The 26,275-nt window shown below is 42.3% G+C and overlaps 4 protein-coding genes across 4 annotated transcripts; 3 read left to right on the top strand and 1 right to left on the bottom strand.

Annotated features, from left to right (window-relative positions):
- Window positions 1-138: 138 nt before the first annotated feature.
- Window positions 139-4,163, top strand: LOC120829190 (extracellular calcium-sensing receptor-like). The gene is made up of 8 exons (XM_040193116.2): window positions 139-182; window positions 480-774; window positions 859-1,148; window positions 1,368-1,663; window positions 1,887-2,086; window positions 2,220-2,441; window positions 2,797-2,920; window positions 3,155-4,163. Exons 1-8 carry the CDS (start codon window positions 154-156, stop codon window positions 4,051-4,053), a joined length of 2,355 nt encoding a protein of 784 aa, XP_040049050.2. The 5' UTR covers window positions 139-153; the 3' UTR covers window positions 4,054-4,163.
- Window positions 4,164-9,134: 4,971 nt separating this feature from the next.
- Window positions 9,135-13,884, top strand: LOC120827477 (extracellular calcium-sensing receptor-like). Its single transcript, XM_040190379.2, has 8 exons — window positions 9,135-9,431; window positions 9,679-9,973; window positions 10,058-10,347; window positions 10,570-10,865; window positions 11,101-11,300; window positions 11,388-11,609; window positions 12,092-12,215; window positions 12,831-13,884. The coding sequence occupies exons 1-8, from the start codon at window positions 9,325-9,327 to the stop codon at window positions 13,733-13,735; spliced, it is 2,439 nt and encodes an 812-aa protein (XP_040046313.2). The 5' UTR covers window positions 9,135-9,324; the 3' UTR covers window positions 13,736-13,884.
- A 1,634-nt stretch (window positions 13,885-15,518) lies between these two features.
- On the top strand, window positions 15,519-19,843 carry olfcu1 (olfactory receptor C family, u1). Its single transcript, XM_078098450.1, has 12 exons — window positions 15,519-15,650; window positions 15,867-16,016; window positions 16,161-16,313; window positions 16,396-16,596; window positions 16,840-16,991; window positions 17,139-17,346; window positions 17,437-17,567; window positions 18,031-18,127; window positions 18,284-18,407; window positions 18,566-19,038; window positions 19,142-19,222; window positions 19,409-19,843. The coding sequence occupies exons 1-12, from the start codon at window positions 15,519-15,521 to the stop codon at window positions 19,763-19,765; spliced, it is 2,259 nt and encodes a 752-aa protein (XP_077954576.1). The 3' UTR covers window positions 19,766-19,843.
- Window positions 19,844-20,644: 801 nt separating this feature from the next.
- On the bottom strand, window positions 20,645-25,353 carry olfcv3 (olfactory receptor C family, v3). Its single transcript, XM_040192496.2, is given in 9 exon segments — window positions 20,645-21,546; window positions 21,836-21,959; window positions 22,294-22,518; window positions 22,597-23,130; window positions 23,467-23,658; window positions 23,855-23,941; window positions 24,030-24,318; window positions 24,914-25,105; window positions 25,307-25,353. Coding segments are annotated over 9 exon segments (2,592 nt in total).
- Between the last annotated feature and the right edge of the window lie 922 nt (window positions 25,354-26,275).

The raw sequence follows: 26,275 nt of genomic DNA, 5'->3' as shown, positions 1-26,275 counted from the left end.
GGTGTTGGAGTTAGCGATGAGGGCTCATTTGTGGAATGTAAGCTGCAGGGTGCCACTCGTCTACCTGCATTCTCAATGGATGGTGACTACGTTGTTGGTGGTGTTTTCTCCATGCATTACTTTATCCAAAGAGTGGATCATAACTACACCACCATGCCTGGTCCAATAAGATGCTCAGGGAGGTTAGTAAGAGGGACTAAGTGGGCATTAAGAGGATGTTGCTGATGAAATGTTTACATACTTTTTAACATTGTTTAATGCATTTAGCCATTATAAAGTCTGTTTGTCTATAGAGAAGAAGATAATTGTAGTAGATTTGAAAGCATCATGAAAAATAAAATTAGAGTTGTTTATTATTTAGATTATCATGAATATTGGATTATGTTACGATTTTAGTTTTGTATTTCTACCACACAATGTATTTGTGTGAAAATTTGTGAATTTTTCACATTTTAAATAACACTAGTGTATGTGTGCAGCATCAACTCCCTTGAACTGCGTTTCTCGCGCACAATGATCTTCGCCATCGAGGAGATCAACACCAGCACAAAGCTGCTGCCGGGCATCAAACTTGGTTATCAGATCTACGACTCGTGTGAGTCTTCACCTGTTGCTGTGCACGTGGCATTCCAGCTTCTAAGCGGTCTGGACCCGGTGTTTTACGCCGGAGACAATTGCACTCAGTCAGGTAAAGTGATGGCCGTCGTCGGTGAGTCCGGGTCCACGCCATCCATCAGCATGTCGCGCATCATCGGGCCCTTTAACGTTCCGCTGGTAAATATCTTAAATCAATGCAAACTTTGTGGTTTAGACCATTTTAGAATCAGTCCTGTTAAATAATAAGTTGTTTTCCTCTAGGTTAGTCACTTTGCCACCTGTGCATGCCTGTCTGATAAGCAACAGTACCCCAGTTTCTTCAGAACCATCCCGAGTGACCAGTTCCAGGCTGACGCGCTGGCAAAGCTGGTCAAACACTTTGGTTGGACTTGGATAGGTGCTATCCGGTCGGATTCCGATTACGGGAACAGTGGCATGGCGTCTTTCCTGGACGCAGCGCACAAAGAGGGGATCTGTGTGGAATATTCTGAATCTTTCTATCGGACCAACCCGCGAAGCAGGATCCAGAGAGTAGCTGACATCATCCGCAGGTTTCTACATTCAATGATTGTGTGCTCACACTGACTTGCACCCTAATCTACAACAAAAGCAGTTCAAGGAAATCTAAAAAACACGTGTTTTTTTTCATAATGTGTATTTATCTCTTATTATGTGATGATATTTGTCATAAAAATACAAGTGAGACGTACTGTATAAGCAAATTTTTAGCAATATATTTTGATTATATCGGTAAATGTATTTTTTTTCAGGTCGACAGCTGTGGTTATTGTGGCATTTATGTCGACTGGAGAACTTAGGATTCTGCTGGAGGAGCTGTCGCTGAAGCCCTCTCCACCTCGCCAGTGGATAGGCAGCGAGTCCTGGGTAACTGACCCAGACATGCTGCAGTTTGGTTTCTGCGCTGGAGCAATCGGATTTGGCATTGAGCGATCCGTCATCCCAGGTCTGAGAGACTTCCTGCTGGATCTCCCTCCATCTGAAGTGTCTGCCTCTCCGGTGCTGACTAAGTTCTGGGAGGAACAATTCAAATGCAGACTGGAAAAAAGTGAGAATGTTTAGGAGATCTTTAACTTACACTCCCAGTATGGTCTTTATCTGCTCTAGTATTATCGTTATAATCCTAGAGTGGAGTACAAGCTGCTTTAAAAACTCAATCCCAGAGTGATTACAACTAGGATCTTTTGTAATTGAACAAAGACATAAAGTGGAAAAATCGTGCATTTCTTCAAATTATGAGATATGAGGATCTTTTGATGTGTTTTTTGCAGGAGTCTCAGACAAGAATGTGTGTGATGGAACTGAAGACATAGAGAAGATCCAGAGCCCATACTCTACAACTCCGTTCAGAATCGCTAACATGGTGTACAAGGCTGTTTATGCTATAGCACATGCCATTCATAATGCAGTGTGCAAGGAAACACATTCTATAACCCAGTGTGACAAACTCACCACCATGGAGATCAAAGAGGTCAGTCAAGACAAATTATGTGTAAAAAACCCAATATCCTTTTTTTTTAAAGTTTTCTAAAATAAACTATTGACTTTATTATAGGTTGATTAATTTTTCGCTATCACTGACTTCCTTCACTTCCCCCTCGCAGGTTCTCAATCAGTTAAAGAAAGGCAATTTCTCCCAGAATGGTTATGATGTGTCATTTGATGCCAATGGGGACCCTGTGGCCACATACGAGCTGATTAACTGGCAGAAAAGCGATTCTGGCAGCATTGAGTTAGTGACAGTAGGACACTACAATGCGTCACAGCCAGTGGGCCAGGAAATCCATATCGATGGGAACCTCACCTGGGTGGAGGGTGGCACACAAGTAGGATGCCCCTAATTGATATTATGACACATTCCTACTTGGAATTTTACAATTTGTGTTTTTGGTCCCTGTTCGTCTCTTGCCCATACTGAATGCATAGAGATGTGTTCTGAAGTCACAGCACTTTCAGTCTGACAGTGGTGGAGCCTTATTTTAGCTTTAGCTGAACTTAAGAACACATTTTCTTTTACAAATCTTTTCGTTCTTTTCACCAAAAATTGCATTAACAAATACATGTACGCAAAGCACTTGATGACGTGCAAGTTTAGACAGAATTTTAAAATATCTGAACCTAACCTTTAATCCTCAGCATATCAAAGCACATCAACTTATGAGTGTTTGTCTGTGTCTCCAGGTGCCTGTGTCAGTTTGTTCTGACAGCTGTCCTGCAGGAACTCGGAAAGTGCTGCAGAAAGGAAAACCCATCTGCTGTTATGATTGTGTATTGTGTCCTGAGGGAGGCATTAGCAATGCTACAGGTATTAATTGTCATAATGCTTTACTGCACAAGATCAAATATTGAGTACAAAAGCAAATCAGTAATTTAATGCTACTAATGATGTACTTTTCTCTACATAACTTTTCTAAAAAAAAAAGTCCTTCTCTGAAAAGCAAACTATGAATAAAATGTGTTATTAACATTACTACACAACAACATTAGTACACAACATTGACTAGACTAAATACTAAATAACCTCTTTTTATTTTTTTAGATTCCCCAGATTGCTTCATTTGCCCCAAGGAATTCTGGCCTAATGCGAAGAGAAACAATTGTCTCCCCAAACCTGTAGAGTTTCTTTCCTTCAACGAGGGCCTTGGGATCATCCTGTGTGTATTCTCAGTTGGAGGTGCCTGTCTTGCCGTCCTAACAGCGGCTGTGTTCCACCGTCATAGGACATCCCCGATTGTCAGGGCCAACAACTCTGAGCTGAGCTTCCTGCTGCTCTTCTCTCTGACTCTGTGTTTCTTGTGCTCATTAACTTTCATTGGAGCCCCCTCTGACTGGTCCTGCATGCTACGCCACACAGCATTTGGGATCACCTTCGTCCTCTGTATGTCTTGTGTTCTTGGAAAAACGATAGTCGTGTTAATGGCGTTCAAAGCCACTCTCCCGGGTCGTAATGTCATGAAATGGTTTGGTCCTCCACAGCAAAGAATGACCGTAGTGTCTTTTACCTTTATTCAAGTCGTAATATGTACCCTTTGGTTGGTTCTTAGTCCTCCTTTTCCAATGAAAAACCTAACCACGTACAAGGAGAAAATCATCCTGGAGTGTGCACTGGGCTCAACTATTGGGTTCTGGGCGGTGATCGGGTACATCGGCCTGCTGGCTGTCTTTTGCTTTGTGCTAGCTGTCCTAGCCCGGAAACTACCTGATAGTTTTAATGAAGCCAAGCTGATCACGTTCAGCATGCTGATATTCTGTGCAGTCTGGGTCACCTTTATCCCAGCATATGTCAGCTCTCCTGGTAAATTTACTGTGGCTGTGGAGATATTTGCCATTCTGGCCTCCAGTTTTGGACTCATGTTGTGCCTATTTGCTCCAAAGTGTTTCATTATATTGTTTAAACCAGAGAAAAACACCAAGAAGCATTTAATGAACAAAACTTAATGCTAGATCATCTGACAATTGAAAGGACTTTTACTCAAATTATTGAAGTCAGAAAGGGGAAACAAAGAGATCTTGTTTCTTATGTGTGTTCTTGGGTAAAAACGCATTAACGTCTAGTTTGTACAGTTTGATAAACGTACCCACTAGCACAACGTAAATATCCACTATGTCCATATTCAATCTCTGTTTCAATTCATCTAATTCAGAATATTAGCATAATAGTCTCAATAGTCTCACTCGAACATTTTTACCGTCACAGTTTGGGTTTGTTTCCTGTTTTATTTTGTAGTTTTCGGCCTCTTGTGTCCCTGGATAATTTCACATCCTACCTTGTCCTGTGATTGTCTGCGGTGTCCAATCACTTGCACCTTCCCAGTGTATTTAAGCCCTGTGTGTCTTTTGTCATACTGAACGTTCAAGCCAGAGTGTTCCTGGTTCCTGTCTGTGTTTTTGCCTCCTCAACCCCAGGAGGAAGCAGCGACTTCCCATTCCCATTGGGCAGCAGCGACCTCCCGTTCCCGCTGGGCCACAGCGACCTCCCCTTCCCGCTGGGCCACAGCGACCTCCCCTTCCCGCTGGGCCACAGCGACCTCCCCTTCCCGCTGGGCCGCAGCAACCTCTCAACCCCGCTGGGCCACAGCGCACCACCTTCCGCGCTGGGCTGCAACGACCTCCCGATCCGGTCCCCTGACTCGTTCCCCCGACTCCTCCAGTTCCGGCTCCCCGACTCGTTCCCCTCTGCCCAGCTCCCCTGAGCTCGGCACTCCGCGTCCTGCAGCCGGCGACCCGCGTCCTGCAGCCAGCGACCCCCGGCTTCTCGTGTCCTGCAGCCGGCGACTCCGGCTTCCCGTGTCCTGCAGCCGGTGACCCTGGCTTCCCGTGTCCTGCAGCCTGCAGCTGGCAACCCGTGTCCTTCATCCGGTCCCCCGACTCGTTTCCCCCGACTCCTCCAGTCAAGGATTCCCGACTCGCTCTCCCGACTCCTCCAATCCCGGCTCCCCAACTCGCTCCCCCGACTCCTCCGATCCCGGCTCCCCAACTCGCTCCCCCGACTCCTCCGATCCCGGCTCCACGACTAACGCCCCTCCCTCCCATCCTGTGGTCTTCTCCCACCCTCCACTTTGGTGTACTGAGGGCCGGCTGGGATCCGGCCCATGAGGGGGGGGGGGGTTCTGACAGGGGTGGTGCCGGCGTCCCCGCCCCTGTGCCCAGCTGTTCCTGGTTCCCATCTGTCTTTTTGCCCCCCGCTTGGAATTTTGACTATTAAAGTCTTTGGTTGAAGTCTGTGTTTGAGTCCTGCCTCCACCTTAACCCCACTAGACATTTACACTTTCAAGGAACTCTTTTAAACATCTGATTCTACAGCTTTCCGATGGAATCTGTAAAAGAAACCTGTTAAAGTCAAAAAGGGGAAACAAAGAGATCTGGTTTCTTATGTGCGTTCTCGGCTAAAAACACATTAACGTCCATTTTGATAAATGTACCCTCTGGCACAGCGGTTCCCAAACTTTTTTTCCTGCGCACCCCCTTCCATGTCTCAACCGGGTTGGCGCACCCCCAATTCACACTTTAAAAAAAAACGCAACAAAACTTTGTTTTATCGTCATATAGACTCATGTTTAAACATGCGCAAATAACCACAACACGCATGACAATAACAACATCAACACAAGCTGAATTAAAATGCAATGAATTACAAACGATCCACAACATTAAAAAGAATAGGCTCCGAAATAGATAAAATAAATAAAAACGGAAACTTCAAGGGCGACAATAAAATTAGCCTACACACGATCCACAACATAATTAAGTAACAAAGAGCGGCTCAAACATAAACTAAATTAAAAGACAATAAAAGAGAATCCATCTGCAAGTCTAGCGCAAAAGTCGCTCAGCCTGCAGAGAGAGAGAGAGAGAGACTGAGTGAGGGAGAGAGAGAGAATGTGTTAGTATTCCCAACACCCATGTTAATGCGACGGGTGGGCTTGCATCTTGGCACAAAGCTCTTCAAAGTTTGGCGCAATGGAAGACAGTTTAAGCCGCAATTCCTTCTCAACATCATCCAGTCTTTGCCGATGTTTAGTTTTAACTGCTGCCATAGCAGAGAAACCAGCCTCGCAGAGATAAGTTGTGGCGAAGGGCATCAAAACTCTCAAGGCTTGCTTTGCCAAGACTGCGTATGATGTCAGTGACTCGGTCCAAAAATCCACAAGTGGCTTTTGTTTGAACTGTAACTGCAGTGCTCCATCAGATGACAGCTCGATCAGCTGCTCCTGCTCGTGAAATGACAGCTGTGGGACGGGCAGGGAAACTTCAAATGGGTTGCGAATCCAAGCGCCAGATGTGTCCATAGGTGGAAAGTGTTTCCGTAGCTGCTCGGCGAGTTGGTTGAGGTGTTCAATTATGAGCGTTTTTACATGCTCACCCAGGTGCACGTCATTTTCCACCAAGAACTCGTGAAGCGTAGGGAAACACGGGTGTGTGTTCCCACTCACACAACTTGCCCAGAACCGTAGCTTCTTTATCATGGCCTCAACCCTGTCTTGTGTGTTGAACACAGTTACACTGACTCCCTGCAGACTTAGATTGAGTTCATTCAGAGCTGAGAAGATGTCCGCTAGATAGGCGAGCCTTTTCAGAAAATCTTCGTCATGCATACTGGAGGCCAAATGAAACGGATTCTCCTCAAAAAACTGCTGCAATTCGTGCCGGAGTTCAAAGAGCCTTGTTAGCACTTTGCCGCGGGACAGCCAACGCACCTCTGTGTGCAGCAGCAGTGATTTGTGTTCGCTGCCCATCTCGTTACATAACAGTGTGAATATTCGTGAATTTAGTGGACGAGCTTTAATGAAGTTCACCAGTTTGACTGCGTCGTTCAGCGCTGCAAGTAGATCAGCTGGCATGTTTTTGGCTGCGAGGGCCTCTCTGTGAATACTGCAGTGTAACCAGCTGATGGATGGGCAGACTCTCCTAATATGAGCTATAAGCCCTGTGTGTTTCCCCGTCATTGATTTTGCCCCGTCTGTGCAAATTCCCACACAGCGCTCCCAGTCGATGCCATTGGTCCTCATAAAAACGTCAATTAAATTGAAGATTTCCTGTCCGGTTGTTCGGGTAGCAAGGGGCCGACAGAACAAAAACTCTTCTTGTACCGATCCTTCAAAAAGGTAACGGACATAGAGAAGAAGATTGGCCAGATTTGCAACATCTGTAGACTCGTCTACTTGCAGAGAGTAAAACTCACTTTTCTTCACACGGCTGAGTATTACAGCCAGGATGTCTTCAGACATGGCATCAATGCGGCGCGACACAGTGTTATTGGACACAGGAATCATGTCCAACTTTTTTGCCTCTTTCTCTCCAATCATACACGCCACCATTTCTTTGGCCGCTGGCAAACACACGTCTTCGGCCATTGTGTGCGGCAGCCCCTTTCTCCCTAGTCTGTAACTGAGCAGATATGAAGCCCGTAGTGCGTCTTTCGTAGACCCAACGCATGAATGAAACTGCATTTTCTTTTGGCTTTTCTGCAACTCCTCCAATTTCGCTTTAAAAAATGTAAGGGGCTTGTGACTTAAATGGCCATGCTTCGTGTGCATGTGACGACGGAGATAAGATGGCTTCAGACAGCTGTTTGCTAGAACCTCACTGCACAACACGCACTGCGGCTTCGGACAATCTGTATCGCCGATCCAAGTGAAGCCCAGACCCAGATAATTGTCATCATATTTTCTTCTTTTTTTTCCCGTCTGGTGTTCACCCTCATCACTTCTTTTTTGGCATCTCCTACCCTGCTCTTCGGTTTCCTCCCGTGCATCTTCTGACTCCCGCTCATTTTCTGTCTCTATCCTCTCCGTCTCTGTTGCCTCCAAATCCTCTCTCTCTCTTGGTCCCTCTCCTCCTTCGTGACTAATAACTTTATTATAAGACGTCCCACTTGACAGTTTCCCTGATTTCAGCCAGTTAAGCATATTTACACAATCAATGAAACGAGTTGGCGCGCATATTGCCTAGCGGCTGCAGTGTATGAAAGAAGAGCATGCGTAGAAGAAGACAGCTGCTGTCTTCTTCTACGTTTCTATCAAAAAATAATATATTATAGTATTTATATTTAAAATAAAAGCGATTACAAAGGAAATGTTTACTTACTTTCATGCTTTTTTATTGTATGGAAAAATCCTTTTATATATGTCAATGAAAAAATCCCACTTAAAAAAACTGACCGCCATTATATTTTTCCTCTCGCGCACCCCCTGGTGGCAGCTCGCGCACCCCTGGGGGTGCGCGCACCACACTTTGGGAATGGCTGCTCTGGCACAATGTAAATACCCCCTATGTCTATATGCAATCTCTGCTTCAATTCATCTCATTTAGAATAATAGCATAATAGTCTCAATAGTCTCACTCCAACATTTTTACACTTTCAAGGAACTCTTTTAAAAATCTGATTCTGCAGCTTTCCGATGCAATCTGTAAAAGAAACAAACTACATTGTGGCTGCAAAAGTTCAAAAGAAAATCTCATGATGTGCACATTACACTTATTTATCTACTTATTAACATTTGAACTGTTGTAACGTATAATGTTTCATTAATTTCAATGTATTTTTGTGGATATCCTTTTAAAATATTTTTAAAATATGTCTCGTTTTACAAATATTGTTGTACCACGGCATAATGTCTATAGAATTAAGTAAATAGAAAAGTATGAAGAAAAATAATGTAAATGTGTGTTTCTTTCACTTATTCAATTAACAATTTAACTACACAAAAATCAATTAGTGATAGATGTTTGTTTGACCTAACTGTAACATGAGGTGAAACACAAAAAAGGTGTACTTACTGTATGTAAGAACATATTCAGTGTTGGTCATTTTATTATAAGAGAAGGAGTCAAAAAATAGATTATATTGTAAGAAAAGCTCACAGAAAGGCTTCGGCAAGGGTTAATCAAAGGCCCATGAGAACATCCTTTCTGTGACGTAGAGAAAGCTGACGTACAATCTGAGGCAAGCTTTGCTCTGAAAATCTATATAAAGCAGTGAAGACACATGAGGACCGTTGAGGGATGGAGATCTTTGCTCTGTTCGTTGGTCTGATCGTGTCGCTGGGTTTGTCTGAGCTGAACTCAGCTCTTGCTTTGCCTGGTTCTGGGGACGGAGTCAAACAAGGGGCTGGGCTTACAGAGGACAGGACCGCTGTTGGAGTCAGCGATGAGGGCTCATCTGTGGAATGTAAGCTGCAGGGTGCCACTCGTCTACCTGCATTCTCAATGGATGGTGACTACTTTGTTGGTGGTGTTTTGTCCATACACCACTACACATACACAGTGAAAAATAACTACACCACCATGCCTGATCCAATAAGATGCTCAGGGAGGTTAGTAGGAGAGAAAAGTGCAAGCTAAGAGGATGTACTCTAGATGGAAATAGTGTTATTTTTACAGTGCTAATCATTTTATAATGCAGATTTTTTACTGGAAATGTACAAAAAGAAGTTGTTGAGTTTTGATCTAATCCTCTGTGTTGAATTTGCTGTTAAAGCAATTCCTCAATGTAATTTTGGTTCCCTTTGAAATTGCAGGTATTATTGTGAATGTTCTTAATTGACTATATTTATTTTGCAGCATCGACTCCCGTGAACTGCGCTTCTCGCGCACAATGATCTTCGCCATCGAGGAGATCAACAACAGCACGAAGCTGCTGCCGGGCATCAAACTCGGTTATCAGATCTACGACTCGTGCGCGTCTGTGCCTGTTGCTGTGCACGTGGCATTCCAGCTTCTAAGCGGTCTGGACTCGGTGTTTTACGCCGAGGATAATTGCACTCAGTCGGGTAAAGTGATGGCCGTCGTCGGTGAGTCCGGGTCCACGCCATCCATCAGCATATCGCGCATCATCGGACCCTTCAACATTCCTCAGGTAAATATCTTAAATCAATGCAAACGTTGTGTTTTAGACCATTTTAGAATCAGTCCTGTTAAATAATGAGTTGTTTTCCTCTAGGTTAGTCACTTTGCCACCTGTGCATGCCTATCTGATAAGCAACAGTACCCCAGTTTCTTCAGAACCATCCCGAGTGACCAGTTCCAGGCTGACGCGCTGGCAAAGCTGGTCAAACACTTTGGTTGGACTTGGATAGGTGCTATCCGGTCGGATTCCGATTATGGGAACAGTGGCATGGCGTCTTTCCTGGACGCAGCGCATAAAGAGGGGATCTGTGTGGAATATTCTGAATCTTTCTATCGGACCAACCCGCGAAGCAGGATCCAGAGAGTAGCTGACATCATCCGCAGGTTTCTACACTCAATGATTGTGTGCTAAAAATTGTTCCTCATGCTCATACTAACCTTCTGCACATAAACCCACAACAATGTTCTGTAAAATATGAGATTTAAGATGACTTTATTATTTTGCCGATTTTGATCACACATGTTTCCGTTAAATAACCTGGTACATATTTCAAAAAGTCCTTTGTTTTTATATTGGTATCATATTATACCTCAATTTCTCTCTAGGTCGACAGCTTTGGTAATCGTGGCATTTACAACATCTGGAGACCTGAGGATTCTGCTGGAGGAGCTGTCGCTGAAGCCCTCCCCACCTCGCCAGTGGATAGGCAGCGAGTCCTGGGTAACTGACCCAGACATGCTGCAGTTCCGTTTCTGCGCTGGAGCAATCGGATTTGGCATTGAGCGATCTGTCATCCCAGGTCTGAGAGACTTCCTGCTGGATCTCCCTCCATCTGAAGTGTCTGCCTCTCCGGTGCTGACTGAGTTCTGGGAGGAACAATTCAACTGCAGGCTGGAAAAAAGTGGGTTGAATTAAATTTAATACAACATAAAAGACAAAGTTGGACCCTTCGGTGTGTTCTGCTATGTTTTTTATAGTCCAGTTCAAACTGTCAGTGAAAATGTTAACAGTTATTTTCATGCAAACCCCTTGATTACTATGGAGATATCTTGAACACATGTTGAACAACGACATACGTTCATTTCATAATAATCTATTACTGTCAAGACTATGAAATGCTGTGTTTTCAGGATCAGCTATGGACAAGAATGTGTGTGATGGAACTGAAGACATAAACAAAATCCACAGCCCGTACACTGACACATCTCAGCTTCGAATCACTAACATGGTGTACAAGGCTGTTTATGCTATAGCACATGCCATTCACAACGCAGTGTGTCAGGAAACATATTATATAACCCAGTGCAACAAACTCACCAGCATAGAGATCGAACAGGTGTGTAAAAAAAATACATGAATATCCTATTGTCCTTTTTACCTACAGTACAACTTGAAATGCAAGTCTCATCCTTTCCATTCACAGGTTCTTACACGACTGAAACATGTGAATATTTCACAAAATGGTTACGAAGTGTCATTTGACGTCAACGGGGATCCTGTGGCCACGTACGAACTGGTGAACTGGCAAAACACTGAGACTGGCAGCATTGAGTTGGTGACAGTAGGACACTACGATGCATCACTGCCTGCGGGCCAGGAGCTCCGTGTCAACAAAAGCCTCACCTGGGTGGAAGGTGGTACACAAGTAGGGAGATAAACATTTCTTTTAAACATTCAAATATGAACTGATATTAAACAATATGATATATGGAAAACATTTTTAATGTCACTGCAGTTGTTACCCCTGCAGGGAAGACTGTCTCCTTAATCCGCTTTCAATATAATTTTTGGCATGTTATAGTTGGACATTTTACTAGAAAATTCCTTCTTTATATTTTCCTACAAAGTGTGGAAAAATACTTACTTTTGAAGACAACTTGTACTGAAATATGAAAATTGAATCCTATTTGTATAGGTTAAGTCCTCTACGGGGATCCATACTCTCCACACTCTCCCCAAATCACAACACCACATACACCAAATCGTCCTTCGCATTGACATAGCTGGATAATGAGGACATGCCTGGATACATGCGGAGCCCACACAGCAACACAAATGCCTTTTTCATGAAGGCTTTGATTTAGGATTACAATACCATGTATGACTTTGTTTATATCTATGTGCCAGGTGCCTGTGTCAGTGTGCACCGTCAGCTGTCCTGCAGGAACTCGTAAAGTGCTGCAGAAAGGAAAACCCATCTGCTGTTTTGATTGTATACCCTGTCCTGAGGGAGAGATCAGCAATGCCACAGGTATACTGTCTTTGTGACGGTAGATTAGATGAACGCTGGCACATGTCAGCGGCCGTTCTGTTTCTGATCGTAGCGTTCTGCTTCATAATAAATGTTTAAACTAGTGCTGTCAGGTAAACAGACCCATTTTAACCTTCTCAATTTTTTTCACGAGAGATTAACTTTTTTTTATGTTGTTACCCAGCTACTTGATCCTTTTTGAGGGACAGTTCTACAAATGTCACTCATATAACATGTAGAAAAGAAAACAAATCCAGCACCCCTCCTTCATCTTGTAGTAAAAACTCACCCCAGCATACCAACATATGATCGTATATTAAATTAATTTACAGGACAGAGAGCCGGACTATGAGAGTTTTCTGTAGCTGTAACCTTCCATAGTGCTTACTCTGAAACACATCCGAGACTCACATTTTCAAATCTATAATCTATCCTCATTTGTAATTTAATGCTACTAATGATGTACTTTTCTCTACATAACTTTTCTATAAAAAAAAAGTCCTTCTCTGAAAAGCAAACTATGAATAAAATGTGTTATTAACATTACTACACAACAACATTAGTACACAACATTGACTAGACTAAATACTAAATAACCTCTTTTTATTTTTTTAGATTCCCCAGATTGCTTCATTTGCCCCAAGGAATTCTGGCCTAATGCGAAGAGAAACAATTGTCTCCCCAAACCTGTAGAGTTTCTTTCCTTCAACGAGGGCCTTGGGATCATCCTGTGTGTATTCTCAGTTGGAGGTGCCTGTCTTGCCGTCCTAACAGCGGCTGTGTTCCACCGTCATAGGACATCCCCGATTGTCAGGGCCAACAACTCTGAGCTGAGCTTCCTGCTGCTCTTCTCTCTGACTCTGTGTTTCTTGTGCTCATTAACTTTCATTGGAGCCCCCTCTGACTGGTCCTGCATGCTGCGCCACACAGCATTTGGGATCACCTTCGTCCTCTGCATGTCTTGTGTTCTTGGAAAAACGATAGTCGTGTTAATGGCGTTCAAATCCACTCTCCCGGGTCGTAATGTCATGAAATGGTTTGGTCCTCCACAGCAAAGAATGACCGTAGTGTCTTTTACCTTTATTCAAGTCGTAATATGTACCCTTTGGTTGGTTCTTAGTCCTCCTTTTCCAAGGAAAAACCTAACCACGTACAAGGAGAAAATCATCCTGGAGTGTGCACTGGGCTCAACTATTGGGTTCTGGGCGGTGCTCGGGTACATCGGCCTGCTGGCTGTCTTTTGCTTTGTGCTAGCTGTCCTAGCCCGGAAACTACCTGATAGTTTTAATGAAGCCAAGCTGATCACGTTCAGCATGCTGATATTCTGTGCAGTCTGGGTCACCTTTATCCCAGCATATGTCAGCTCTCCTGGTAAATTTACTGTGGCTGTGGAGATATTTGCCATTCTGGCCTCCAGTTTTGGACTCATGTTGTGCCTATTTGCTCCAAAGTGTTTCATTATATTGTTTAAACCAGAGAAAAACACCAAGAAGCATTTAATGAACAAAAACGCATCCTAACACAGTATGAAAAATAGTTAAAAATACATTATAAGGCAAATCACTATATGTACATTTGTTCTTCGCCTTATTGATTATAACATTTAAGATGGAGTAATGTAGCTTTACTGTGTTATTATCATCTTTCAAAGGCTGAACTATGAAGTAAAGTAAATAAACAAAGTCACAACAACAGAGTTGTATTCCTTAACGTTCTTATAAAATAAGTGCTATTTTAACAATTGGCCTGTACTTACAATATTTAAGCCCACATTCAACCACTATTGCAATGTGTTGTTTTGTTAAATTTAACTGTATTAAGTTTAGGATGAAATTAGGATGATGTCTTGTAAAACAAGGCAGAGAAAAAAATATTGCACATGCAGCCCAGAGGAAGTATTTTGTCCAAAAAATCTAAACCAGTGGAAACCCAGAATGTCTACATGCAGAAGGTCGAGGGATTGTGATCGTAGATCTGTATAGGTCTATTATTTGGATTTGTGCGAGCTCATCCTTCTTGCCATTTATGATTTTGGCAAGAAATGACCCTGGACACATTGTAGTAATTCATCAAAGGCATTTACCAGATTACACACAACCTTATCCTGTACTCTGGCTTACACGTCCAACTCTGTATTCACAGGGTGAAGGGTAAAGCACCCTGCCCGACCCAGAGTTCATCCCCAGATAATGCAAATCTACACTAAAATGTTTTATTTCAGAAATATTTCCTTGCCTGAGGAAAGAAATGCATTTTTAAAATAATGTTGTATTTCCACAGATGGTTTCGATCCAGGCTTCATATTGCTTCGCCTCTATCCAATTCTGCCTCACCATCTGTTACCTCAAATGTTTTTCAGACTTTAGGTCAATCACAATCGGAAATTATATTAGACATTTTCCATTTTGTTATTTTAATAAATCCATATTACTTCAACCAAATTTGATAAATATGTAAAGTAAGATGTAACGTTGATTTTTTCATTTTTTAAATTCCTGCCTCCCCCATTAGTTCAAATCATGTGACTTTCACTAGATTGAGCCAAGTCAGATCTAAAGGGTCAGGCAGCATGGAGTTAATAGATATTAGGCTGCACGTATTGTTGTCCCTTCTGTTTCATTGCAATTTATCGTGATTGGTTGATCTCGGGATGACTCATGAGACCCATGAAATGAAGCAAGCATCTTAGTTTTTATATAATCTTCTTCATCCCCCTTTCAGAGAATATGTTGGCCAGCCGTCGTCTCTGGTAAACATCTTTGGGTTTGTAACGACATTGCACTATACCATTGTTATGGTTTCTCCCTGGCTAATTCTTTGGGCCTTATTTAGCCTTGTTTTTCGAGTGTTATCTGATGTGAAAGCAAGAGAAGAACCAGTTTTAGAGAGGAGCGTGCTGGGGGATAGGGAGGAGGGAGTGAGTGGGGTCGGTTCAAGTTTATCTCCCTGTTTGAAACTATCAAACGGTGAGCCTCTGGCCCTGCAGTCGGGTGGGGATGTTGTGATTGGAGGACTTTTCCCTCTGCATTACATGGCTTCCAGGCCAGAGCAAAGCTATCTCAGCGAACCTCAGTTCACACCTTGCAGAGGGTAAGCGTGAGAATGATGTTGCTATTTTATATAATCCAACATGTTTTACATTTTTCTTAATTGTTTTCTTTTTTACACAAAATAATGATCATATTTGCCTCTTGTTGTGATTAGATCTTAATGCTCGTACATATTTTACACATGTCAGGATGAATTACCTGCATTCAATTCTATTTAATCGTCTGCAGCTTTGACCACAGAGCCTTCCGCTGGATGATGACGATGGTGTTTGCAGTGGAGGAAATAAATCGTAATTCTAGCTTGTTACCAGGTGTTAAACTGGGCTATAGGATTATGGACAGCTGTGACCAGGTCCACACCAGCCTAAAGGCTATTTTGTCTTTAGTCAGTCCATCTAAAGCTGTGATGAGTGAGATTAAACAAATAAAAGAAAATGCAAAAATACTCGATAAATCAAGGGACAGGATTACTGGATCGAAGGGGGTGAAAAGAGAAGAAAATACGATAAAGGAACGCACTCAAAGTATAGTGAAAAATGAAGGCTCGGAAATTCTTGGAGAAATGACTCACGGTCTTGAAAATTCTGGAAATAATGAAAAGGAAACAGGGGAGACAACAGATAGAAATAAACAATCACCATCCTTACCTTCATGTCTGGCTGATTCTCCTGTGTCAGCTGTGGTTGGTCTTGCATCATCTTCCCCCACAAGAGCTGTGGCTCACACCCTTGGCCCATTCAATCTGCCACTGGTAAGAGAGGAATGAAACATGCACGCCACTTCATTCTCACATAGACTTTCTACCATGTTTTTACTGATAAATCCAAAAACTACATTTGATAGGTTTTGTCAAGGTTACGTTATCTCACTACTGTTAACTTTATCTCCCACACAGGTGAGTTATTTTGCTACTTGCACATGTCTTAGCGACAAGCACATGTACCCGTCATTCTTGCGGACTGTGCCGAGTGACATATTTCAAGTTAAAGGCCTTGTCCAGCTAGTGACCTTCTTGGGCTGGTTCTGGGTGGGCACAATAGGGACCACGGTGAGCTAAACAATATATCTGATTACCCCACCGTTAGATGAACAAACCAATATGATTAACAAAACGTCTTCATATATTTCAGGATGACTACAGTCAATATGGTATCCAAGAATTTTCCAACCAGTTTCGACAACAAGGTGGGTGTGTGGCATTTCATCTGACCATCCCGAAAACACCCACAGCTGCTGAGACACAAGAAATGGCCGACAGGCTGCAGGGTTCTACCGCTGTGGTAGTGGTGGTGTTTGCAACGGAGGGACAACTTATGGACCTGGTCTTAGAGGTGAGAACTCCCTTTTAGGTGTTGTCAACCTTTCGTCTGGCCGAATAGTTGTGTGACACTGGCCGGTGTTTTGTTAAAAGAAAAAACTTCAACTGTTGTTAATCGCGTTCATCTGGCTTATTTTAAGTATGCCTTATTTTTCAGCTGGCTAAAAGAAATGTGACAGGAATCCAGTGGATAGCTAGTGAAGCCTGGGTAACCGCACGCCTGCTGACCTCACCCCGCTTCCACCCTCTCCTGGAGGGCACGCTGGGCTTCTCCTTCCCTGGAGTCCGGATCCCCGCCTTGAAAGAGTTTCTGTTAAATCTGCGCCCTTCTCCCGAATCTGGGATGGAATTTGTCAACATGTTCTGGGAAGAGCTGTTCAGCTGCAGGCTAAAGTTTAGTGGAAACAAGTCTGAAGAAAATGAAGCAGATACCATAGATAACTTTATGGGATTGGATGCTTTTGATGACAAAAAGGACTCTCATCCTGCGTCCTTGGTCAGGCCTCTTGTAGGAAAGCACAGCAAGTTCGAGGGATCAGCTGCTGAAAACTACAGCCGTGCTGCTGAAAAGCCTGTTTGCACCGGTTCAGAGGATCTGAGTTACATTCACAGCACTTTTACTGATGTATCTCGGGTCAGAGTATCCTATAATGTTTATAAAGCTGTGTACGCCATTGCCCATGCTCTTCACACTTTATTAAACTGTGATTCCGCCAAAAATTACGGAATGTGTGAAAATCATAAATCATTCACTTCTGGCCAGGCAAGTGGAGCCACTACAAAATAATCAGCAAATCAATTCTTAAATAGTTCTATACTCGTTATTTTCGTTTTGTATGCTCCTTTCATACAGTTACTGCATCATCTGAAGACAGTGAATTTCACCAACCAGTTTGAGGAGAGTTTTTTTTTTTACCCCAACGGAGAGCCGGTCCCTCTCTATGACATCATTAACTGGCAGAAGGACAGCGAGGGTGAAATTAGGTGCAATGTTATACTTTATAATTGTGCTTTTGATTAGAGTCATCATATTCATTAAGAACTATAAAATATAGAGATATACTACATTACATATACTATCAATCAATATTGATGATTTTAATGCTAAACTTAAATAATGACACATCCCTGCTTGCGTTAACCCAAACATCTTTTATAATTATAAATTCAGTAGTTTTGCTGACTAAATCTAGACCAGTAGTTTTGTTGTTGGGTTTCTTGTGAAGACAGATTATCTTGCAAAGATTGTACACATGTAACGAGCGGAAATCGACACGTGTTGCAGGCTTTCTTAGGACAACACACGGAGTAACATTTTGTGAGATATCATACCATACCTACTAGAAGGAGGAATTGTTGTTTTTGTAGCATTTAGATGAGTTGGGGGAAATTAACTGTTAATATATTTGTTTGCCATGATTTTAAAATGATTTTATGCTGTTTTTAGATTTATAAAAGTGGGAAGCTATGATGGTTCTGCTCCATTGAAAAAACAATTGCAGCTAGAGCACAGCACCATTGTGTGGACAAGAGGACAGTCTCAGGTGGGTAATTGCTTTCTCTTTACAGGATAAGACATTTTAGATATTGACTACTGATTAAAGTAGCCGTTTTCTTCACTAAAAACATTTTCCTCCACGAAGCATCTGACCTGCGGTAAAAGCAAATCTTGTTGTGGTTAAAAATCTTTATTTCTTCAGGCGCCCGCGTCTCAGTGTAGTTCTCCATGCTCCCCTGGCAGCAGACAGGCCAGACGTCCAGCAGAGCCGCCCTGCTGCTTTGATTGTTTGCCCTGTGCAGAAGGAGAAATCAGCAACCAGACTGGTGGCCCATCCATGTTTTTCGTATTCATACAATTTCTAAATTCAGTCAGGCAAAGGCTATTAATCTCTTTAAAGAATACTGTATAAATGCAAACGGTTATGTGGAGTTTGATTTTGTGTGTGTTTACGCAGTGTGTCCTTTTTATCTGTCTCTAAAAGGTTCCACTGAGTGCACAAAATGTGCTGAATACTACTGGCCAGACAAAGACAATGTGAAATGCGTGGCTGGGGTCGAAGAATTCCTGTCCTTCCACGACATCATGGGCATCATCCTGGTCACACTCACCCTGCTGGGCGTCGTCCTGACAACCTTTGTAACGGCTGTCTTTCAACGGTTCCGCTCCACCCCGATCGTCAGGGCAAACAACTCAGAAATAAGTTTCCTGCTTCTCCTGTCACTCAAGCTGTGCTTCTTGTGTTCTCTGGTGTTCATTGGCCAGCCATCTGTGTGGACGTGTAGGCTCCGCCAGGCAGCATTTGGGATTAGCTTTGTCCTCTGTCTCTCCTGCCTACTTGTTAAGACCATAGTTGTCCTCTTGGCCTTCCGTGCTAATGCACCCGGTTCAAGGGCCCTGAAGCAGTTTGGTCGCTGTCAACAGCGGACGTTGGTCATCTGCACCACAGCTCCTCAGGTAGGAGACCTTTACAACCGCCGCAGATTTTACCTCGAGCGATGACCTTTCACATTTTCTGAGTGTTTTTAATTAATGCCTTTTCTTTCTATTTTTCCCGCAGATTTGTCTCAGTGCTGCTTGTCTATTGTGTGCACCTCCCTTCCCGTTCAAGAATCCAAACTACCAAGCCACAACTGGAAAAGTAAGTATGTGTGCCTCGGTGTCTTTTTTGATACTCTCACAAGGAGAACCGAAAGTTAGACTTGTTTAAATCCCACCTACACATACAGGCTTCATTGTTTGTGTTTGTGATCGTAACAAAACCATAGATAATCATTTTAAAGGCGATTAAAATTCATTATACTTGGCGTTGATTGTTGATTGACAGATTGTTGTGGAGTGTAATGAGCCATGGCCTCCTGGATTCTATCTGGTACTGGGCTACATTGGTTTACTGGCTTTTGTCTGCCTCATCCTGGCGTTCCTTGGACGGAAGCTCCCGGATACCTTCAATGAGGCAAAACTCATCACCTTCAGCATGCTGATCTTCTGGGCTGTGTGGATCTCTTTCATTCCAGCTTATGTCAGCTCTCCTGGGAAGTTCACTGTGGCTGTGGAAGTATTTGCTATATTAGCCTCAAGTTTTGGACTCTTGCTATGTATTTTTGTGCCAAAATGTTACATAATACTGCTGAAGCCTGAAAGAAACATTAAGAAAGGAATGACAGGAAAATATTTCACATAAAGTTGTAGGTGGTCCTTTTAATAGCAAACAAAAGTTTTTTATCAAGAAATCATGCAAATACATTTGAATGTGAACAAATATTCCCTGTTTTTGTGTTCTACCTGATGCCTTACATACAGTATTATAAGGGTATATATAGAATATTAGAAATTTGGTGCTTTGAAGCCTATTACATAAGGTGTTGAATAATGGATTCTGGGGCTTTTCTGTTTCCAATCGAATGAAACACCTAGTCTATTCAATTCACTGAATTCTGAATTCACAGAATGCATTGTAGGGTTAAGGGGTAACGTGGCACAAAGCCCGTGTGACTAAAAGAGTAGATGAAGATATTGGAATCCCTGCTCTACTAGCAAAGGCAGACATCACTGCGAGCTGCCCAATAATAAACTGCAAGGTCTGCACGTGTGTATGTGCACATTTTAACTTGGTGTGCTAAAACACATTTTCAGTTCAATATTGAAACCTTATTAGTGGAAAAGGGCCTTCAAAAGCTTTAAAAAACACAATTAAATAAATTTTGCATCAGATCATGCAGTCAATGTATTTTGAATAAACTGTAAAATTCACTCCAAACATTTAATAAACAACTAAAAATATTTGCACAAAACACTGTATGATATTATACATAAATACAAATTGCAAATGCCTGAAAAGGAAAAATCCTCAAACTTAAGTTAACAGGTACAACAAGGCAGCAGATAGGGCCAGTGTTCGGCCCAAAAAACCCACCTGACACTCCTTAGAATAGTCACCACTACATATCTTTATATCTTTGAAATATACATTAGGTAATTATATGATATGTACTATACTATAGAAACATACATAAGCATTTAATATGTATTTGAAATCTAAAATCAGCTAACCTATGGCTTGTTAATTATTTCATTTTACCATTAGGTGCTGTTTTGTATTCTTTTTTGGCTTCAATAATATAATGTAGCATTTTGGAGCAAACAAGCAAAACAACAGGCCAAAGCTGGAAGCTAGAATCGCAAACGACTCCACTGCATCCGCATAGTTTCCAGGAGAGCTGACATAAGCAGGAATAAATGCTAGCCAGACAGCACAGAAAATCAGCATGCTGAAAGTAATGAACTTGGCTTCGTTGAAGTTGCCCGGCAAGCGACGGGCAAGGAAAGCCAGTACAAAGCATAGAGAGGCCTGTAGACCAATATATCCCAGAACACACCAGAATGCAATGCTGGACCCCACACTGCACTCCAGTATGATCTTTGAGCGTTCATATTGTGTATTTGGGGATGGAGAAGGTGGATCATCAATGAGCCAGGCAGCACATATAATCACCTGAATTAGCGTGCTGACAAAGATAATGGTTCTCTGTTGTTTGGGCCCCAGCCACTTCATGATGTTGTCCCCTGGCCGGGTGGCAGTGAATGCAGCCAACACCACCAGGGTCTTACCCAGGATGCAGGAGATGCAAAGTGAAAATGTGATGCTAAAGGCGGTGTGGCGCAGCATGCAGGACCAGAATGTCGGTTTCCCAATGAACACCAGGGAACACAGAAAACACAAAGTCAGAGCAAACAGGATGAAGAAGCTGAGTTCAGAGTTGTTTATACGGACAATAACTGTGTTTCTATGATAGAAAAAGACTGCAAATACAGCTATAGTGATGCAGGCCCCCATCATAGAGATCACTGTCAGGGCTATACCCAAGGAATCATAGCCCAAAAACTCCACCTTTTTGGGGATGCAGACTGTTCTGTCATTGTTTGACCAGAAGTCTTCGGGACAAAGGGTGCACTCTATTGAATCTAGGGAAGATGGTAAAAAAAGAAAAGAAAAGTTCAAACATTCAACATTCAAATAATTCAAATACTGATGCTATTAGAATATAGACTTGAATATAGACTACACATATATATATATATATATATATATATATATATATATATATATATATGTATTATAGATAGATTTTATAGACGACTTTCCTTCCTTTACTAGCCCGCAGCAGATTTTGGTTTTATTCTTTTATTGAGAGGCTCTGACCATAACTCATTGGTCCTTTTCATGATTTGTAAAGCTGGGCTTTGAGCTCACTTGTCTGATTGCTAATTTTGCCACTGTCACATGGTACACAGTCAAAGCAGCAAACAGGCTCCCCGCGACGGACAGCCTTCCGGGACCCCGGAAGACAGCTGGCACTGCATATAGACACTGGCACCTGGGGAGTAAAGCACGGCTTTTCAGCTCTGCAGTGTGAATGAAGTCTGCAGAAAATGTATCATATTTATATATATATATAAATGTATTGTATTCCCCCCAAAAGCTAGACTGTAGGTTTCGTTTGAAATGTTCACGTAACACAAAGTGAAACACTTTGTGTTACGTGTACACAAAGTAACACAAAGTGAAACACTTTGTGTTACGTGTACAGAACTTCCAACCAGTACAGAACTTCCAACCAGTTCTGTCCACCTCACTTACCTCCACCTCAACCTACAGAACCTCAACAGTTGGCATCTGATGAAGGTAAAAACACAGTGTGAGCAGCTTGCCTCACTCTGATGAGAGGCCCACATTATCCTGTCCTCCTGGATCACCAGCTCCTCTCCAGCAGGCTTGGTTCCATCGAACAACCCCACGTTGACAAATTCAATGTTCCCGCCTTTTCCTCTTTGCCAGTTGAGGATATCATAATATGGTATGGAGTCTCCCTTGAGGTCAAAGTTTACCTTCTCTTCTGCAATGTTAAATTCTACTTCCTGCAGGTAGTACTGGAGCTGAAAAGGCAATAGGTCATACTCTGAAAGATTAACTGTGATTCACACCACAAAAAACGTGAGAGGACTGAGCTATACCTGCCAGGGGTGAATGTTGTTTCTTTGAGCACATGACTTGTTTTGGAAAGGGCCAGTGCCTAGTTGACAGAGAAGAAGGTTGTGCAGGGAATGAGCAACTGCGTATACAGCTTTATAGACATTATAGGCCACCCTTGGGTTGGATGTATTCATGTAGGCTGAATGTTGCTCCAACAGGGACTCCTGCCCTGAGCATGGAGGCAGCAGGGAGCCAGGCAAAGCAAAAGGATCGCAACCATACAGGGCCTCCCACAGCTCCTTAACCAGCATATTATTGGGATACATCTGAGGGTTAATAGTCTGCAGGTAGAGACTGAGTCTAGAGATGTGTCCTTTTCGGATGCCAAACCCGATGGTGCCCCCTAGGTAGGGGTAGAACTCGCTGGCTGTAAAGACAGATGCTGTCACCCAGGCCTCGCTGGCCACCCACTGGATCCCAGTGATGTTCTGCGTCATGTAGTCCCTCAAAAACGGTGTCATCTCGCCCTCGGCTGAAAATACCACCACCACTTTTGCCGAAGACAAACGCATCACCTTTACAGAGAGATAGAGGATGAAGAAGTTTCACAAGTTAGAGAGAAAGAAGAAAAGAAAGCAGATAAAACTGACATAGGTGCACAACGTAAAATAACTGCTTTTTAGCGTTATTGGCATTATATTCTGGTTACACACTACATCTAATTTCACCAAGGATGTCAAATTTTTATGACAAATTGAAGTTTGGTGGGTGACACAGATTTTTGATCAAGAACTACTATTAAATGATCTTGGGGTAGCGAAAAACTGTGTATTGGTTTTGAAATGACTATTACAGTTTTTTAGGGGTAAATAAAAAACGTGTACTGCTTTTAAACTGTGTATTGCAGCTACCTCCATGATCTGCAGAGCCCTCTTGCGATTGTAGAGCAGAGGGATCATTTCTTGGTAAGCCACACACACTTTGGTACCCTGTAATTCTCTCAGTAACCCTTGCACAGCAAATCGCCCGTACTCATGGTCACCTCGCACCAGCCCCACCCAGGTCCAGTTGAAGCGTACCAGCAGCTGAGCAATGGCTTTCACCTGGGATCAACAGCACACAGCGACAACTCACTCAAACACAGTCAGGAAAAAAACGTTAACTGACATACTTTTAAAATGATTCATCCATTAATTATTTCCCCTCGTATGGCATTAACAAGCAACGGAAATATGTCACAATTTCAAGAAATGCCCTTTTACACTGAAAGAGTATCCTCACTTTAAGCCAAATCCTCACCTGGTAGTCATCATTAGGGATTACTCTGAAGAAGGTGGGATATTGTTTTCTGTCCGTGAAACAGGCACATGAAGAAAAGTAGCTGATCTGTCAGAAAAAATGGCGAGAAAAAAACGATTTCTATGGTGCAATAATAATGTTTTGGGGGTATTAAGAGGAAAAAGGTTATCTTTACCATTGGGATTCTGAATGGCTGCAGGATTCTTGACACCACAATAGACTGAGCAGAACCTGATTCCCCAATCACAGCGAGGAGCGGAGAAGCCCCCTGGCACATGGGGGAGTCACTCTCCCTCAGCCCGTTCAACACAGCCAGAGCAGCCCTCATGCCGGTCAGCGGATAAGCACATGAATCGAATATCTTGTACCCAAGGGTGTAATTTGGCAACAGGTCGGCCCTCAGGTTAATTTCCTCCACTGCCAGCCTCATAGTTTGGGCCCAACGGAAAGCCCTGGGATCAAAGCTGCGGCAGGACACATGTCAATCATGGCATTTATAATGGCAGATATAGGCATATGAACTGTTCAATTGGAATTTGTTCTGAATTGGATCTTTAAATGGATCTTGTAAAAATAAAAGTGGTTTCCTTTTATTTTTTCCACTTTTTATAATCCTTTTTTAAAATGTTTTGTATTATGTGCTACCAAGACATGTCTTTATTAATGCTTTATTTTACCCTTAACTTAATAATTTAATGAGATTTCACATTGAAAGATCCATTTGATACGGAATTTCATTGGAAAATAGAAACATTCAATTGCTAATTCAAATTGATTGATGTGTACCATAAATAGTATTTCTATGAATTCTAAGAATGTATTAAGTAAAATATTAGAAAATCACATATCCTTTAAAAAGACAATGCCGTGACTTTCTCTAAAATAAATCTCTTACTTACAAGCCATCACTTTATACTATATTTTCTCACGTTAGGGAAAAGATCACTCTATAATCTGGAGAATGAAAAATCTTTGAAGCAAAAGTTGCAGAAAATCAGACACAATTTGATGGGATAAAGGTCAGTTAAATACTAAGATTTCTACATCTATCAAACTCACCCATTGCACTTCACTGGCAGTGCTCTGTATGTGGAGTTGAGGTCTGGCATCTCCTGGTTATAGTGGAGGGGGAAGATCCCTCCAATAACATAGTCACCGTCGGCCACAAAGTTTGGCTCAAAGCTGTTATGAAGGGTGCAAACTTTGGCGGCAGATGGTGGTAAAGAGGTAAGACCGGAAATTGGGTTACATCTTACAGTGAGGACACAGAGAGAGAAAAGGAAGGGAAACAACACAAGTAGAGACATATTTTCCATACGTCCCTAAAGAGAGTGAGGGACAGAGAGATAAAGATATCGGGCAAATTATATGCAGTATGTGACGCTCTCATAATTGCATCTCATTAATGTCAAAGTGACACTGATTGGATGTCAGCAGCCCCGCCTGATTTACCCTTCTTCACTCTGTGGCTTTATTGGCCTCTGCTCCAAAAATGGCATTCCCATGATAAAAAGGGCCCTTTCTCTGCAGCTACTTTGTCTACTTGGATTTTTTTTTTTCTCGATAAAGGGGAACACCCGTGAGTGTGTTCTGATATGTAAATATCAGTATATATGTTAATAGTTAAGAACTAAATGAAGATGGCACACAGAATTTATTTTTTATTTTTCATATTTGTCTGATAAAAAGCGCGCGTAGAGCAGAGGATAATGCTCAACTGTGACGCTGTACTTCCAAATTCCGTCCATGGCCCCGCTACACTGATCAAAACACAGAAGGGAATGTTTGTGAGTCACACAAGATGGCTGTTGGACAAATGTCGGTCAAAAATTACGAAAAAGATAAGGAGTTTTTATGATTAAATGATTTGGATGCTTTGTGTTTGTTTTTCCATAACTGTGAGAAGTGTCTGTGAGAAATGTTACGGATATCGCCGTAATCAGGGTGGAATGCGCTTGCTGTTTGCTTTCTACCTTCGATCGATATGTAAATGTAAATAAATGATGAAAAAGGATATTGAAAAAAGCGAACTAATTTTCAACTTACTTACCTCTCAACTAATTCAGTATAATGTCATAATTTATGTTGTATGATTTTAGTGTATAGCTTTTTTAATGTATAGGTGTTTTTAGTCTATAGTTTTCTTTTTCATATTTGATGATAATGCTACCAACTTTTGGGATGTATTGATTCAGTCGAGATTAAACCATTTGATCAGTGTTGATTCAAATCTAGGCCATTTTTAAAGAATGTGGAGATTGTGGCAATATTGAATCATATTGCCTCACACTGAGTTATTCCAAATAATGTGTTCACTACTACAGACAAACTTTGTCCACCAATCCCCAAGCAAGCTCGTCTTTGATTGTGTTTGTATTTTTTAAGGACAGGCTCTCAATGCTCATCTGGGGGAGGAGTGTC

The sequence above is a fragment of the Gasterosteus aculeatus genome, chromosome 1 (genome assembly GCF_964276395.1).
Source record: "Gasterosteus aculeatus chromosome 1, fGasAcu3.hap1.1, whole genome shotgun sequence".
NCBI lineage: Eukaryota > Metazoa > Chordata > Actinopteri > Perciformes > Gasterosteidae > Gasterosteus > Gasterosteus aculeatus.
This window is presented reverse-complemented; position numbering and strand designations above follow the sequence as displayed.

Bases quoted from the DNA above. Each gene is read 5' to 3' on its own strand.
- LOC120829190 (XM_040193116.2), top strand. From the start codon at position 154: ATGCCTGGTCCAATAAGATGCTCAGGGAG. The intron at 183-479 runs GTTAGTAAGAGG...GTATGTGTGCAG, and splicing joins CCAATAAGATGCTCAGGGAG to CATCAACTCCCTTGAACTGC. The intron at 1,664-1,886 runs GTGAGAATGTTT...TGTTTTTTGCAG, and splicing joins CAAATGCAGACTGGAAAAAA to GAGTCTCAGACAAGAATGTG.
- LOC120827477 (XM_040190379.2), top strand. From the start codon at position 9,325: ATGGATGGTGACTACTTTGTTGGTGGTGTTTTGTCCATACACCACTAC. The intron at 9,974-10,057 runs GTAAATATCTTA...GTTTTCCTCTAG, and splicing joins GACCCTTCAACATTCCTCAG to GTTAGTCACTTTGCCACCTG. The intron at 12,216-12,830 runs GTATACTGTCTT...TTATTTTTTTAG, and splicing joins AGAGATCAGCAATGCCACAG to ATTCCCCAGATTGCTTCATT.
- olfcu1 (XM_078098450.1), top strand. From the start codon at position 15,519: ATGATGACGATGGTGTTTGCAGTGGAGGAAATAAATCGTAATTCTAGC. The intron at 16,597-16,839 runs GTGAGAACTCCC...CCTCTCCTGGAG, and splicing joins TTATGGACCTGGTCTTAGAG to GGCACGCTGGGCTTCTCCTT. The intron at 17,568-18,030 runs GTGCAATGTTAT...TGCTGTTTTTAG, and splicing joins GACAGCGAGGGTGAAATTAG to ATTTATAAAAGTGGGAAGCT.